This window comes from Sparus aurata, chromosome 6 (assembly GCF_900880675.1).
Source record: "Sparus aurata chromosome 6, fSpaAur1.1, whole genome shotgun sequence".
Taxonomy (NCBI): domain Eukaryota; kingdom Metazoa; phylum Chordata; class Actinopteri; order Spariformes; family Sparidae; genus Sparus; species Sparus aurata.
In genome coordinates this window covers 15,554,391-15,570,824 of record NC_044192.1, presented here as the reverse complement: position 1 = coordinate 15,570,824, position 16,434 = coordinate 15,554,391, and the positions used below count along the sequence as shown (strand labels likewise).

Here is a 16,434-nt window from a genome sequence, read left to right as displayed (position 1 = left end):
CACTGCTAGACTTGCCTGTAAATCTTAAGTTTCTACACCCACACAGGCTGCATCCATTATCGTAGCCCAGAACCCACATGCACGTTACAAATTCTGCTCCATTGAAGAAGATGTTGATCTTTCTCAGAATGTCTCTGAGAAAGTTTTCACTCTCAATTATGCTTTTATTGGGTCAGATGACTGACAATAACCCAAGCGATCCGCAGTTGCAACAGTCAAAACAAAATACAATCTGTTTTGATGGTTCATAAATCTTGTATAAATCCCTCAGTGACAAGTCTTTCTCTAGACGAGAGGAATGTTGCTGAGCTACTCGCTACAGGGTGGGACAGACACACAGGTTGAAACGGTTGTCTCACTGCAGAGTCAAAGTCATTTCCTCGGGAAGCCACATCACAGCAGTTATGGGTCCATGTGTCCCATCCAGTGTTGTGTGTGTTTTGTGTCTGATCCTGCTCCCAGCTGTATGGGGTGAGTATTATTTTTTCCTCGATGCAGTCTATGTTTTGGACCCCCTCAGCTGTATGATCCAGTCCAGGTTGGATCTGTTTTAATCGGGTTTCATTCTGTAGCTACAGCTTTGGCATTGCAACTTGTTTTTCAGCTTGAATGCACACGTAACCCTCTCCCTCTCCATTACCTTGTCTTTTATATGTTACAGCTGAATACTGCAGCAGCTATCAGGACACGTCTGGTCGCTACTATGACAATCAGCAATGTTACAATCAGTACTGCTGTGGTTACTGTACCCAGAGGTACTGCTGCGCTGACCAGAGATACCACCTTGCTCAAGACCGCTGCTCTAAAGGGTGTGCTCTTGTTTTGGTCCTGTGTTTTACTGCCCCACGATACAAAGAAAAATGTATTTCTTTTAATAATTATGCTAAGCTGAAATCTTGTTTGTGTCCTTTTCCCCAGAACTAACCAAGGGGGAAAGAACAAACTTCCCACGGTTCTTGGAAGCACCTTAGGGACTATTTTCCCCCTCATCCTCATTGTGGGGGTCATCATCTGCTGTGTGGCTCCTTGCTGCTTCTGCTACAAGAAGTGTCGGAAAGGAGGCAACCGAGGACACCAACGTAGGACACATTTTTGGCTAGTTTACTTTTTGCAGGCAACAATCTTTTTTTTTTTTAATATACTGTGTGTGCAAAAAGTAAGAGTTGAACAAAACCCTGATCTTTTGTTTCACAGTATAGCCTAGAATTCTCAACAATTTGCAAACAAATCACGGTAAAGAATTGGCACCTTACCTATCTTTGACTTTACCTACAGCTGTGATAGGCCCCGGACCCATGCACCCATACTCTCCCTCCGGAGGATACCAACCGGCCTACCCAGGCTTCCAGCCTGGACCTGCCCAGCCTGGATTTGGAGGCATGCCCAACCCTGGAGCACCACCGCCCTCATACTTCAATAGTGAGTTACAAACACTTCAGACTGATTCATTCAACCTCAGAGGAACTTATAGGTGTGACAGGCTTTGGTTGAGATCACCTGTCTGCTGGTCCACCTGTCAGACAAGAGGATGTATTTGTTTGTCCTGTGATATATTTATATATTGAAGGGATTGTCTTCAATTGATCACTGTTGTTTCTTAAAATTTACTGACAGCAATAATCAGTTTTAAAGACCAAGTGTAGTGTTATTATTTACTTGTTATGGTCAAAGTCAATTAGTAATGTACGGTTACCTAATATAGCCTAATATATCTTATTCCCCTGTGCCATGGAGCTCGATTGTTATCCAAAGTCAATAGAGTTGCAAAGTTGTCAGAGTTATTTTTGGCACACGTGGTTGCGGAAATAAAATCATATTAATTTTTAAAAGAGACAAAGTTACATAAAGCACTTCTACGCATAGAAACTCTATCTCCTGGTCGAATTATTAGCACAGAATGTTAACAACAAGGTTATAGTTTATTGTTTATGTTAAAGGTCTTGAAAGTTAAAGACGCTCTATGAAGGTATTATTGGTGCAAATCGCGCCCTCCTCTGAAATATGTGGTGCAAAAGTATCTGTGCATTCAGTCTATGGAGCAAAAGGTGGGTGCTGATCTGAGATCAACTGATCCCACAGCCAGTCAGAGGAGAGGGGCTTTTGTTTACATGCAGAGTGAGAAGGGGAAGAAGAGTTCCCGCTGGTGGATTCAGCACATGCTAAAACTAATAGCCTGTTTCTGCTGCTGTTAGTTTAGCATGTGCTGAATCCACTCTCTCCTCTGATTGGCTGTGGGATCAGTCGATCTCAGATCAGCAACCACCTTTTAGACTTAGACTTAGACTTAGACTTAGAGACTTAGACTTAGACTTAGACTTCTCTTTATTGATCCTTTTCGAATGACTCCCGTAATTTCCAGCAGCTTACAATTAGAAAAAAGAGAGGTATAAAAATACAGTATAAATAGACAATAAACTCTTAGACAGTATAAGATAAACAATAAACTCTTAGCATAAACAGTAAACAATAAACTCTTAGAATGAACAGTAAACAATAAACTCTTAGCTATATATACATATATATATAATATATAAAGTAGAGATAAGAAGTAGAGATATAAAGTAGAGATAAGAATAAAAGTAAATAAAATAGAATTCACCGAAAACAAAATCAAATAAGATAAATGTAACTGTAGAGAACTGTATAGAGGATAAATATAGATAAATAGGATAAAATATGGACTATATGGCATTGTGTTTTTATACAGTGGATAAATGACATTAGCAAGAAATTAGAAGTTAAATTAAATTAAATTATTGCACTTAAGTGGTGGATCAAGTTATTGCACAAAGAAGAGTGTCCAGGTATGTACGAGTAGATTTATTAATTAATTGCCCAGTGCTACCAGTCCTTCCCTTCCCTTCTGTCCTCTTTACCCTATTTCCTCCTCCCCCCGAGTGAGGAGTTGTAAAGTATGATGGCATGACGGACAAAGGAGTTCTTGAGTCTGTTGGTCCTACACTTGGGAAGGAGCAGCCTTCCACTGAACAGGCTCCTCTGGTGCTGATGACGGTTTGCAGTGGGTGGCTGGCATTGTCAATAATGTCCAGCAGTTTGTCCAGTGTCCTCCTCTCTGCCACCGTCACCAGTGAGTCCAGCTTCATGCTGACCACAGAGCCGGCCCGCCTGATCAGTTTATCCAGTCTGGAGGTGTCCTTCTTGGATATGCTTCCCCCCCTAGCACACCACAGTGTAGAAGAGGACGCTGGTCACCACAGTCTGGGAAAACATCTACAGCAGTTTGCTGCAGATTTTGAAAGACTGCAATCTCCTCAGGAAGTACAGCCTGCTTTGTGTCTTCCTGTACAGGTGGCTCCATAGACTTAATGCACAGATACTTTTGCATCACATATTTCAGTGGAGGGCACGATTTGTGATTTGTAGTTGGAGGAAACAGAATCTGTGACTCATGGGGAAGATTTGAGCAGTTGCACTGATCGATTTGTGTTTGTGTTTTAAAATAACACAAATATTTTCATGAGAAATTATTTTACATACATTGAAGTTTAATCTGTGACTTGTAAAATAGGATTTGTGCACCTGTAATTAAGAATTTGTGAATGTGTAGGTGTTGTATTTGCGGAGAGAAAAAAAAATCTAGAAGTACACAACTCATAGAGTATGTGACCACAAATTTACTGATACACATACACAATCACTGTACACAACTACAAATTCCACTGTTACAGGTGCTCTAACCTTTTGCACCAATAATACCTTCATAACGCTCTACTTCCACAAAAAAACACTGCGCCTGGAGCGCCTCGTCAGTAGTCCCTACAATAATTCTTGACATCACGCTACGTCACCATGTCGAACATTTGCATAATTTATGCCATATGGCTTGTTTGGCAACAGCTTCTGGGGGGAGGGGGGGGGGGCTTTTTGTACTTTGTGCTAGAAATTAACTACAACTGCATTTTGGCAAGAAACATCTAGTAGAGTCCCACATTTTTGGTAACAATTAGCATATCCTTTAAAATTGTATTTAAAGCGTTGCATACAAGTGACATGTTCCTCTCTTACCACAAGTGCTAAATGTATATTAATCTGAAAAAAGTAGTCCCCAACATATTCATGATTCACTACTCTTGGATTAATGTTGTTAATGTAGTAAATAATTTCTACTTTAAAAATAAAAATACATTGTTTTCGTCTTTTATTGTTATAGGCCAAAAAACTATCCAACTATTTTGTTTTTTCTCTTTTCAGATGATCCAGGTCACAATCCGGCCGCATTCGGTCCAGCACAGCCGATGTATCCCTTCGGGCAGCTTTTTGCAACTCCACCAAATTCAGATGAAACTGCACAGCCGCCCTTCAACCCTGCTTATGACCCAAACTCTGTAACTGGATAGCTTACTGGGCCAAAACACTCCTGGTTTCACCACCATTCTCAGAGGATTGTAAAATGTGTGGCTGAGATTGAGATGACGGTGCAAACCTGCTCTGCAGGATGTCAAATTTGAAGTAAATCTGCGAAAATCTACATTTTGATAAAACTCTGCTGAAGTGCTTTAAGATTAAAATATGGCCACTTTTAAAAATAACTTTTGAATGTTGAAAAAAAAAGTACAAAAACACACATTTTAAGTAAGAATATTTTGTACTTTTGTATTTGCTTGTAATGCGTTTTGAGGTGAGGTTCCTTCTATCTTGAGGGGTTTTCTGCACCTCATCAGCACAACATGCTTCCTTTTTGTTGCTGCTGTTTGTCTGTTGTTTTTGGTTTATGTTCACTGGACAAGTGGGGACATTCCTCAGTAAAAACAAAGCAGCACAAACAAACAAACAAACAAACAAACAAACAAACAAAAACTCTTCATAGCAATGTACATTACAGTAGAAATATTTTTTTATTTATTAAAAAAATGATCCTTTTATGGCCCAGATCTGTTTGTAGTATCAGTAGGTAACTACACATTACCCGGACAAAAGTATCGTCATCACCAAGTGATGACGCTAACAGGGTGGTTGGCTCACAACGGTGACCCTCTGCTTTTGAAACACTGGAGTTTCCCTTAGGGGCCATCAATAAATTACTGTTTGACTAGCACAAAAACTTTTCTTTTTCAATACCTGCTTACTTTTCCATATCAGTGGAACCAGTACACATCATCCTGAAATAACACAATAAATAGTGGCATTACATATATCATACAGGAGGTCATGATAGAAATAATACAGGGAGAAAAAAGTTATGGAAATACAGTGAAGCTCTTGAATATTAATAAAAGTAGAAGAAGCAGTAATATTCAATAAAAATAGTTGTATATTAATATTCAAGTGTTGCGTTACAATTTTGTAATGTTTTGTAGTCACCAGGTGATGTACCATGGAGGCTATTGAAAAAAAAAATCATTAAAATATAAATAAAAAAATAAAGGATGCACTGATATCCAATAAAAAGAGGTGTGTATTAATTGTCCTGTATAGTATTAAGATTCTGCATTGATTTGGAGTCAGTAGCCCCCATGTCAGTGAAGATGTTAAAAAGAAAAAACTAAGTTAGTATGTTTTTCTTTCATTATGCACTTCAAGAAAAAGTTGAAATACCATTTGAAACGACATCAAACGGCGCATATGACTGCCTCGACAAAATGCCTTGTGTAGATGAACTGGTGAAACTGTTCTTCAGAATCTGCTTTAGTCACAAAGAATGTATTCTCCTCTGCAGACGTCAGTATCAGGCCTTTGAAGAGACTGTAACACTGCACACAGGCTGTCACACTCCAGAGACGTAGAAATGGCAGAGACCGGGCGGTGCGCGTAGTTTGATGAACCAGAAGAGTTGACTTTATTGTCAACATGTTGACTTTATTCGCAAAACTGTTTTTCAACTGAATTCTCAATATTTCAACTTTATCTTGAAATGCATGATGAAAAAAGATCTTCCTACCATTTTTTTTTTTTTGACCCCTGGACCAAATATTTCTCTGTACATTCAAATATGTAAAATACATCGATTAGGCCTGCACATTATCAATTAGATGTGCTATAAGAAACAAATCATATATACACACACATATATATATATATATATATTTTTTTTTTTTTTACTAATTTGGGCAACTTTTTATGAAGGTTTTGAAAATAATTTTGTCAGTGGAGCAGTAATTTATTGACGGTCCCTAAGTGAAGCTGCCTCAGAGCGTCACTTCTGAGAGGAGCTGTCCGCCCTCACTCTCCCAAACCCCCCGCCTGAAACACGACGAAGATGTCACTGGATCCGGAGTGATCGTCCACTGAATATCCATCTTTAAATTAACTCCAGCTCTGTGTAACGCCTATGAAGTGAGTTTTGTTCAACTTTTTCGTGTTTTCTAAGCTTTCGCACTTCCTCGGTCGCTCTCTGATAGTCACAAAGTGAAACCAAAACTTAAAGAGCAGCCACGCTGTGAAAATACTCAGTAAAAGTTCAAACCTCAGCGATGTAAAGTTTATTTTTAGCATTATTACATCTGATGTTTCGGATTAACATTACACGTCTACTGTTGGGTTGTTAACAGCCTATAAGATCATATGTTTGTAGCCTCGCTGTCCTGTCAGAGTCACGTCTTTCTAAATACACCCAAGTCCTCATGGTGTCAGAAAAACAACATATCTTTTTGACATCTTTGTGACGATTTATGTTCCTGCAAATCCTAGAAGATTTTAAAAACTTTATTTCAGATTTAGAATTAATCACCAAATTTAGAAAATGTGTTTTTCACTGTACAGTATGGAAGCGCAATGCATCCACTGGATAAAAGAAAAAATAGACACCATATCTCGTAATTACGAGATCCTGATCTCGTAATTACGAGAAGAAATCTCCTAATGATAAGATAAAGAAAAAGGAAACGTCTGTAAATCCTCTCTCAGTGGCAATGATGGCGCTATCAGTTAATCAGCTATTACTACCTTCTCGGTTAGAGACACTGGGAAATACTGATGTTTCTTAAAAATGAGGATGGTATTTTAGTATGTCAACACTGCGCAGGCATCTCAAGTCGTTAGGATTGTTCAGGCGGAAAGCCCAGTCTAAACTGAAATGGACGCTTATGGAATATGTATTAATGGTGCCATTGATGGATTTTCTCATAATTACGAGATCCTAATCTTATAATGATTTCTCGTAATTACGAGATCCTGATCTCATAATGATTTCTCGTAATTACGAGATAATGTGTCTATTTTTTTTTATCCAGTGAATGCAATGCGCTGCCGTAGGTACGGGATTACGAGTCATATTAAAAGAGTAGAGTAAGTAAAGCAGTCAGACAAATGTAGTGGAGTGCAGTATTTGCCTATTAGATGTAGTGTAGTTGAAGTACTTGAGTATTGTAGCCTACAAGTATCCAGTGTTGTAAAAGTTAAGTGTGCATTGTACATATCACCATGTAGGTATATACTGATTACCACGAGTCCATGATTATTGGATCTGATGAAAATACATAAATGAAAAATTACTTTTGCTCTGATACATCATGTAACCAGCAAAGTAGATAGCAACAAGTCAGCAAATATATGTAGTTAAAAGTAGAATATTTGCCTCCAGTGTGTAGCTGGGTAGAAATATTAAGTTGTGTGAAGTAAGAGTCTCCAGCAGGAATAATACTTGAGTAAAAGTCTTAAAGTGTATCATATTCAATGTATTTAAGTAGCAACAGTACAAGTCAATTATAAACTACATCTATAACCATTTATGAACATTTGACTGATTAATGTCCTGGCTGATCAGTATCAATCCAATGATCAGCATTTTATTGAATTTTATCCAATTTCTCATAAAATGAATGAATTAAAATCTGCAAAGTAACTTTTAACTTAAGTTTTCAGATAAATGTAGTGAGTTTAAAGTACAGCTTTGCCTCCAGATGTAGTGGAGTGCAAGTACAAAGTTACAGGAAATGGAAATACTCAGGTAAAGTAGAGGTTTACTCAAGTAATCTGCTCGAGTAAATGTACTTCATAAAATCCCACCACCAGAAGTCAGACAGTGACAGTGTCACAGCTATAACTTCATGTTGAACTGTCAGTGGCACTTTTGGCAGGACGCCACTTGTTTCGAGCGTGTACGTACGTGTGCTGCACGTTTGAGAGCACTGGATGTTTTCTAGATGAACTGTTAATTGTTATGCGCAAACATAACTCCATAATCTCACCATAACCTTGACTCATATAGTATGTGTTACACAGGGTTCCCACGCTTCCCAGAAAACCCTGCAAAACCTGGAAAACAGTTGACCAGTTTTCCTGTCATGGAAAACACAAGGAAAATTAGAGCAAAAGCAAAATGTCCCGATATAACTCGGAGTAACTTGTAGTTAGATACGTCTCAGTATTATAATTCTACGTTTTGACCTTAAGATTTTTATTTTTACTGAAAATGTATATCAATTCTTTCATATCTGTCATCAGTGTACTCGATTAAATGTCACTTTATGTGTCTTTTTCCCATTTCTAAAGCCTAACGATGTTGGGACGCTCCTTGGATATTTTTGCACCCTTAATCATCTGTTGTTCTATCATCTGCTTTGTGACCTTGTGCTGCTTCTGCTGCAAGAAGTGTCGGACAAGAGGAAACCAAAGTAAGAAAGTTTACTTTATGCAGGCAACCGCAGCCTTTTTTATATAGTGTCTGTGCAATAGTGATGTAGCCATATACAGTTTTTTTTTTTAAAGATATACTCTGGTAGGAAATTTGACGATTATCATACATGTACGTTTGCTTATCTGTGGTATTGAATTCTACTGTTTTGGTGTCAACCAACTGAACACCCCTCGTCACACCCTCCCATACGATGGCAGCTTAAAACAAGGAAAACAAAACTGTCTCGCTCTAGAGCGAGTGTCGGCTTGTGCGCTTTGGGCTACTGGAGAAACATGGCTCAGCAGACTCTGCAGAATGGAAAACAATTATTTTTAGTTTGAGGTGAAACACTAATAAAAAGATGATTCTTTAAAAGGTCTAAATCCTGAATACCGGACCTTTTAAAGGAAACGTTTATCATTTTTGGAAATATTGTTTATAAGTTAGTTAAATATAGTTTTGTTTACCCGGCAAAATATGAAGATACTTAGCATAGCAAAGTTATTAAAAAGTTGTTTCTCCTATGTTTAAAGCTCCTGTTTGTAAGATGGTAAAACTGACGCTTTGGGTTTCCCAACTCGTCAGATACTGACGCTTTCAGATGGTGGTCGACCCGACCTACAATCCTAAAGCGTCAGTATCTGACGAGTTGGGAAACCCAAAGCATCAGTTTTACCATCTTACAAACAGGAGCTTTAATTTGTATAATGATAAATTGCCTTGAAGGATTATCAAACCAAACGGACTCTCTGTCTTAACCTACAGATGTGAATGCCACCTTAGTCTACACACCACCCCAGCAGCCAATCCCCCCCTCTGGATATCAGCCATCCTACCCAGGCTTCCAGCCTGTACCTGTCTATGGAGACGGGTATGGACATGGAGGATATGGAGGCCCACCCATCACTCCAGGACCACCACCCTCATATTTGGAAGCCAGTGAGTTAATTCATGACATCATTCACTTTAATAATGAATCTAAGCAGTGACTGAGACACACTCAGTTATCCAAGCTAGTGTTGTTTCAAAAAAAGGTTCTAGACTAGACAGACTAGAAATCAAGTCATAGAGTCGTCCTGTTTACTATAATAATCAACATTATGGGTAACGATTGTCCCAGATTTTAGTCAAACTCTCATGTGTTGTCAGGGAAGCAGAGTTATAACTTGTGAAAAACTACAGATTTTTCATATAAACCAGATATGCCCTTCAATGTGACCTTCATCAGTTTTACTGATACTTATTAATGGACAACAGAGTCCAGAACTGGATGCCTCTTCAGACATTATCCCTTACATGAATGAGTGACACCTTTGAACCGGGTGACATGTTCCTCCATTACCATGGTCACTTTATACAGTAACGTTTGTTAAGAACTACACTGGCTAGATATTTAAGAAACTTAGAAACTATTTTAATGTCTTATGTTTTTAAAGGATAAGGAGGTGCTGTAATTCGACATGTTTGACAAAAACAAACATATACACCACTATTAACACTTCATGATTATTGTTACGGGCCATCATTTTTCAGTAACAGCAAACCAAATATGTGTTTCTGTCTTTTCAGCTGATCCAGCTCTCTTCCCAGCTGCATTCGGTCCACCACAGCCGATGTACCCCTACCCCGGGCAGCCTTATGTCCCGCCACCACGGTCAGATGAACTGGCACAGCCGGCCTACAACCCCGCTTATGGTCCATTCCCCTAAAACCAGCTCATTAGACCGAAACACTCCTTGTTTTAAAAACCCCGGCTGCACCACCATTCTCACTGGAATGTGAAATGTGTGGCTTGTGTTGTTTTGATACAATGGAAACTCCCATTTTAATGAAATACAGCATATCTCAGGAATATATAAGTATATATATCTATATATATCTATATATACATCTATATATATATCTATCTATATATCTTTCTATATAGATAGATAGATAGATAGATAGATAGATAGATATATATGGAAATATTTACATATATTGTGTATTTAAACCAGTAAAGTTCATCACTTTATCTTTCTGTGTAGACCTATGTGAACACGAGCTTCAGGACTGGCCATTTGTCAGGACCAAGTTGTGGGGCCGTTAGATCGATTGAAATTGTAGTGAATTTATGATGCCTCTGTTGTGATAAACCCCAGCGGCCACTAGAGGTCACCTCTGCCTCAGGGTTATTCTCTTTAGAAAGCGAGGGGAACAGAGTGGCGGAACATTGTTTGCCGCATGCAGGTGCCAAATCTTGTTATCAGTCTTTTATTGTTACTTTGTAAAAGCCTAGTTTGCTGTTACTAAGTGAGTAGTTAACTGCTGATAAATGAATATTCAAGTATGTAGTAATCTTAATTAAAGGTGCACTATGCAGTTTTAGGGGTGACCTTTTAATCAGAAGAGAAAAGTCATAACTGAATAAACTATCCTCAAAGGACAAGATCATTTCATAGTATTACATTGTTCATATGTGCAGGAGGAAGTAGCTATGTTTTTAGCTTCACACAGTGTTCTGGGGACCTTATACCCCTCTGACAAAGACTTATACATCAAATACATATTTCTTACTGATATTGTGAATGTTACTTTAATTTGAATTTCTTTCCTTTTATCATCAAAACTACATAGTGCACCTTTAAACAACATAAACGCTTAGTAGAGGTCTAGCAGTGATGTAATAAGTAAGTTAGTTAAGCTCAAAGTGTTCAAAAGTGTCTATAGACTGCAAACAAGTGTTTTTTAAAAGAGCTCAAAATGTCTTAAAATCTACAAAAATCTGTAGATCTGTGGATTTTGTTAATTGGCATCTTATAAAGATTATAAGGGGCCTTAAAACTTTTAACTAACACCAACACTTTCAAGGATCTTTATATAAAGCGTTGCCACTGGGAAATTTTGATTCTTCCACTGCATCAAAGCAATGGAGACTTTAACTACTGTTGCTTCTTAAACTCACTTCCAATGAACTTACAGAAACCGTAAAGTCGCAACTCATTGTTATCACCTGCAGTGAGGACGAAACCGCTGTGCTCTGCTAAGTTTAGCCTCTTCCTGTGGGATCACGTGCAGATAAATAGCCACGGTGGGTGTGCTCGCATTTAATCCCATAATAACCAGCGCCGCTCCCTCTTACAGCATCCCGCACTATCCATTAATCAATACAGTAATAGTGCTGACTGTGGCTGTCTCAGTGATCGTAGCGGCCGGGGGGCTATAACAGGAGAGATGACCCTGCCCGTACATACTGCTCCCTGCTCCAACATCTAAAATAAGATCTCTCTCTCCTTGAAGTGTGGCTCAGACTGCTAATGAGCACTGGTGTCGGGATGCCTGTGTCATGGAGCATGTGGCAAATAATCTTTACAGCCAGTTCTCCTCCTCTCCATCCCTTTCTTCTCCTCTCTTTCCCTTTCTTCCATCCCTCCCTCTGACCGTGCTTTGTTCCGTCTAAAGGCATTTTTGTCTGGCCTCCTGCCCGAGCTGCCATTAAGATGTTTTCAGCATTTTCTCGACGTCCCACACCATTCCTCACGTCTCTTCCCCCTTTTCTATTCTGCTCAGAGGAATCCTTCTGGCATTTACCATATGTATCTCATATCAGAGATCGAGAACAGACACGATGCCTGTCAAAAATCAACCTTTATTGATGAGATTTTAAATAATGGGCTCTGCATGCAGTGTGTGTGGGAGCATAAACTCCCTAATGCGTGACATCGCTTCTGCCAAGATGCTCCTAAGAGATACAAGCATGCTGAACTCTCCCACACGCTCAGATGGAAACACAAACAGACCGGACAGCATTATTCATGTTTTGTTATTTTTTTTTAAAATGTGTTCCATCACCAAAGGTTGAGTGTTAAAAAAAAGTTTACAACATTATTTATATTTGATATTTTTACTGTCTTTGACCATTTAACAGGTTTCTACTGACATACAGATATTCCTTTCAACCCGAGCCATTACACTACCAAGATTCTCTCTAGTGTTGTGTCTTTTGTGAAGTTATCTGTCCATGTTTGTACTATTATACAAATGTTATTTCATTTTGCTGGCCCTCTTGATCAGGACAGTCCTCTCTGGATCAAATATAGGATAAATTATATTAATGCGATTGACTCTGATGATCCTTAGACTTTTATTTTAACGCCACGAGGAGGTTGAAGTTTGTATTTTTAGCTTAATGTTTTTTTAAATCTTGTTTAATGTATGACATCTATTTTTCTATTGTGTATTGGATATTTGTACATTGTTATGTGTAATGTTGCTGTTTCTGTTATCTGCCAGAGGACTACTGAAGGACATCTGCATTCTTGCTAAGTCATGTTTACATCACATGTTTTTAATGATGTTCATTAACTTGTTCTGTCTCCTTCAAATAGACAAATAAAATAATATAACAATGAAAAAATGCTCACCTCGAGATGAATCCCAATAATTCATAAAGTCAGCATTTTATTTTGCCTACAGTAGAATATCTTCAGCTGTGCTTTGTGGTTGGTGCCAATAAGCTAATGTTAGCATGCTAATACAGCACACGGTGCACACCAACATGTATACATTGTCATCACAAGAGGTTTTTTCGCTTACCCTTGCTGATAGAAATGGGGTGGATAAAATAATAGAAACACCTGTCAGTAAAGTGCAACACCAATAATCAACACAACGAACTGCAGCCTCCAAACTAACCGTAAGTTGGACACATTCAAACAGTTTTTGAACAAAAACCGAACATTATTGTGGGACTTCTGTATTAAACTGCAGTTTATAATAATTTAGTGACTGAGCGTATAGTCAGTATGTAGTTAACACTACATGAGGGTGACGGGGTGCAGAGAGTTTTTGATATTAAGAATTGGTGCCCTCCAGTAACCTGGTGTGTCTGTGTGTGTGTCAGTAGACATTGAAGATAGTGCCCAGAGACACTAATCCTATGTCGGTTTTAATCCTCTTCAGGGTTTTTTCTAACTTTGCAGCCTCTTGAAGCTAATTTCACCAAAAAGGTCTGCCACATGGTTTGTCAAATGGAGGCTCTCTGCAAGAACATCGAGGATAAACTGAAGGAACCTTCCAGATGTGTTTTACAAGGTTTATAAAACACCTTACTTTGACTGATAATGTGTTTTAGATTTCACCAAGATGTTGTATTAATAAAACACTTCTAACAAGATGTCATTTTCAAGTCCATTCTCTGTGTCGATGCACTGGAGGCTTCAAGTTTCCACGTCACACTTGTGTATGCTGAATATTGTGACATCACGAATCATGCTCGTCAAACCTTATAACCCTTATAAACAATTATAACCTCAATGAACTTAGATGTTGTTTCTGTGTTGGCCACTGTAAAAAGCAGAAGCCATTTTTCTTGATTGTCCAGTGTTTTCACGCATGACTTGGTTTGAGTTGGTTTGTGACCATGATTACACAAAAACTGTTGAGTTGATTTCCATGAAACTCGGATGGATGATGGGTCTCAGCCCAGAATAGACCCTGTTCACTTTTGGTGCGGATCCAGAAAAAGGGAGCCAGGATTTTTTTCTATCACTTTTTTAACATTGCGAGATACATTTCTTCCACATTTTCCTAAATTTCTCAGGGAATGAAGCATGGATCTTAATTGAAAAAAACACTTGCTTGGGAGTATGGATATCTACCAATAAAACGTTGATGGCTTGATAAATAAATAAAGTCACATTCCTCTACATGAAGCATTTCATCTTCTCGTGTCGCTGGTGTGCAACTGTCGTGTGTGAGTTTTATTGTGCGGAACAGTTGAGGTGACACACTGACAGCTGCGCACAGATTGAGTCGAGAGAAACCAAAATCAGCTGGTTAAAACAGCAGCTGTGGGTGAGAGGGCACGGCTGAGGTATGTTGTTTGTCTGAGATACTTCTCAGTGGGAAAATCATTGGCGGAAACGCTTATAATTCACACTTTCTATGCATTGCTGGCTTCCTGGTTAGTCTCTGAGTCACAGTAACCCTCTCCAGAAGAGCTAAAGGTCTGTAATAAAGTTTCCTGGGTCACTGTGCACATTTTGACCCCCTTTTGTCCTCCAGATTCATTCCAGATCGCTGCCACCAGAAGTCAGACGTCAGGGCTTTTCACGATAGAGGTGAAAGGGGATGAAAAAAAGCTTTCGATTTTTTCACCTGTCTAGCTTTTTTTCACTTTCAAGATGGCCTTTTATGTTCCTCGGATCCACAAGCACCTGCACCGACCAACGAGCGTCCAGGAGAAAAAGAGGCAGTTTGGACCGTGTGAACTCAACAGATAAAAAAGTCTGCTGTCTTTTCACCCTCTCCCTCTCTATTCAATAGCCTCCAAGTATCTTGACAACCTTGCCTGGTATTTTGGCAGCCGTCCCTTGAGTGTTGATGTCAGCTGAGAGGAGAGGAGAGGGGAGGGGAGGGACTGAAAGAGGGAGAGAGGGGAGGAGGGGAGGAGTGAGCGGGCTATTCAAGGCACTTGTCCTCTGTCTCCCTGGAGCTTTAGAGGAGGGGGAGGCGCACATGCATTGAGAGAAACACACACTCTCTCTCTCACTCACACACACACATATACTAGTGGCGGCCACATTTTCACAGCCTGCTCTCCAGACTGACAGCAGCAAACGGAGTTGAGAGCCAGCACGATAGAGCGGCAAGGGAGGACTGGAAACAAGGGAGGCATCCACACAAGGAGAGGAGACTACACAGGATTTGTCTCATTTTCTTTTCTCTCTTTGCTCTCTGGGATCCAAAAAAGGAATCTGCCCTGTGCTCCTCTTGAGCTGAACTTGCCTCTGCACCTTGCTATGGCAGCCCCCGTGGGACATGGGAACACTGTCTCCCCCTCATCTTGTTCCTCTCATCCTTGGACTACAACCCTCCTATGGGCTCTGTTGACTCTTTTAACCCAAGTGTGGGGCTTTAACCTGGATACTACTCACACGCTGCATAAGTTGGGAGACCATGGCACCTTTTTTGGTTTCTCTCTTGCACTTCACCAGCAGCTTACCCCAGAGCCTCAGAGCTGGTGAGTGGGTCAATGCGGCACTGAGTGTTCCCTGTGTGTCCTGTGTGTGTGTTGTTTTTTTTGTTGCCTTTCTTGTTGCACCTTACACACAATCAGATTTTGTAATCTCCACCTGCTTCTCGCACAAAGTCATCTCTACAACATGTTTGGCATGGCAGTTAAAAGCTGAAATTTGAGTTGTGTGGCTACGACAGTCAGCATTTTTTAGTGCTGCACCCGTCCTTGGATTTGCTAAATCATTGCAGGAGTTTTAACATGTGCAGCATGAGCAGCCTGAGTTAATAGAGGATGATTTACAGTAAGTGGAGAGTGGATGAGAGTAGGCTTGCTGAATCAGCTGGCAGGCAGTGATTTCCGAGGAAGGGAAAAAAGGTTTTTAAGTGATTTTTTTTTTCAGAGCAGATCACGTCTTGGGGAGTGGAGACACTACTGCGTCCTATAACGTGTGTTTGCTTTGTATGTGGGACCATGTTTGTCCTATGATCCTCTGTTTGCCAACAGCTGTTTCAGTGTGACTTGAACACTCATGAGCCCTGCTCCCCAGAAATCATGAATAAATGATAACAACAGGTTTGCTTTGGAAATGTTTACTGAATGACTGTAAATAAGAGGCGGCTTTAATTTTTCTCCCCTGAGGATTTGTGATTAATATTTCATGTGATGAGGTGCCAAAGAGAAGACTTTTGTGATATTTCCATGAGATTTAAAGAGGCTTTTGTAATCAGCATCTGTATTTTCCACTACAAATTCAGTTATAACCATCTTTAATGTCCTGTACAACTTTAAAAAAGTTCAACATTTATTTTTAAAGGCCAGTCAGTATAGAAGTAAGTAAGACTGTAGAAATATTCACACT

At 39.5% G+C, this 16,434-nt stretch overlaps 3 protein-coding genes across 5 annotated transcripts in view; all 3 read left to right on the top strand.

Moving 5' to 3' along the window:
- Window positions 1-233: 233 nt before the first annotated feature.
- LOC115584128 (protein shisa-5-like) lies at window positions 234-5,998 on the top strand. The gene is made up of 5 exons (XM_030421549.1): window positions 234-471; window positions 662-809; window positions 919-1,079; window positions 1,276-1,419; window positions 4,213-5,998. The coding sequence occupies exons 1-5, from the start codon at window positions 405-407 to the stop codon at window positions 4,356-4,358; spliced, it is 666 nt and encodes a 221-aa protein (XP_030277409.1). The 5' UTR covers window positions 234-404; the 3' UTR covers window positions 4,359-5,998.
- Window positions 5,999-6,172: 174 nt separating this feature from the next.
- Window positions 6,173-12,973, top strand: LOC115584129 (protein shisa-5-like). The gene is made up of 4 exons (XM_030421550.1): window positions 6,173-6,294; window positions 8,452-8,573; window positions 9,341-9,514; window positions 10,145-12,973. The coding sequence occupies exons 1-4, from the start codon at window positions 6,290-6,292 to the stop codon at window positions 10,282-10,284; spliced, it is 441 nt and encodes a 146-aa protein (XP_030277410.1). The 5' UTR covers window positions 6,173-6,289; the 3' UTR covers window positions 10,285-12,973.
- Window positions 12,974-15,044: 2,071 nt separating this feature from the next.
- The window catches only part of itga7 (integrin, alpha 7), a 38,536-nt gene continuing 37,146 nt past the window's right edge, over window positions 15,045-16,434 (top strand). For 2 of the 3 annotated variants that reach the window (XM_030420941.1, XM_030420940.1), the window contains exon 1: window positions 15,046-15,578. In XM_030420941.1, the coding sequence (XP_030276801.1) occupies window positions 15,358-15,578 (221 nt within the window). In that variant the 5' untranslated portion in view covers window positions 15,046-15,357. Of the gene's footprint in view, window positions 15,579-16,434 lie in introns of all 3 variants that reach the window. The other variant, XR_003984418.1, reaches the window with a different exon arrangement.

Bases quoted from the DNA above. Each gene is read 5' to 3' on its own strand.
- LOC115584128 (XM_030421549.1), top strand. From the start codon at position 405: ATGGGTCCATGTGTCCCATCCAGTGTTGTGTGTGTTTTGTGTCTGATC. The intron at 1,080-1,275 runs GTAGGACACATT...CTTTACCTACAG, and splicing joins AGGCAACCGAGGACACCAAC to CTGTGATAGGCCCCGGACCC. The intron at 1,420-4,212 runs GTGAGTTACAAA...TTCTCTTTTCAG, and splicing joins ACCGCCCTCATACTTCAATA to ATGATCCAGGTCACAATCCG.
- LOC115584129 (XM_030421550.1), top strand. The intron at 8,574-9,340 runs GTAAGAAAGTTT...CTTAACCTACAG, and splicing joins TCGGACAAGAGGAAACCAAA to ATGTGAATGCCACCTTAGTC. The intron at 9,515-10,144 runs GTGAGTTAATTC...CTGTCTTTTCAG, and splicing joins ACCCTCATATTTGGAAGCCA to CTGATCCAGCTCTCTTCCCA.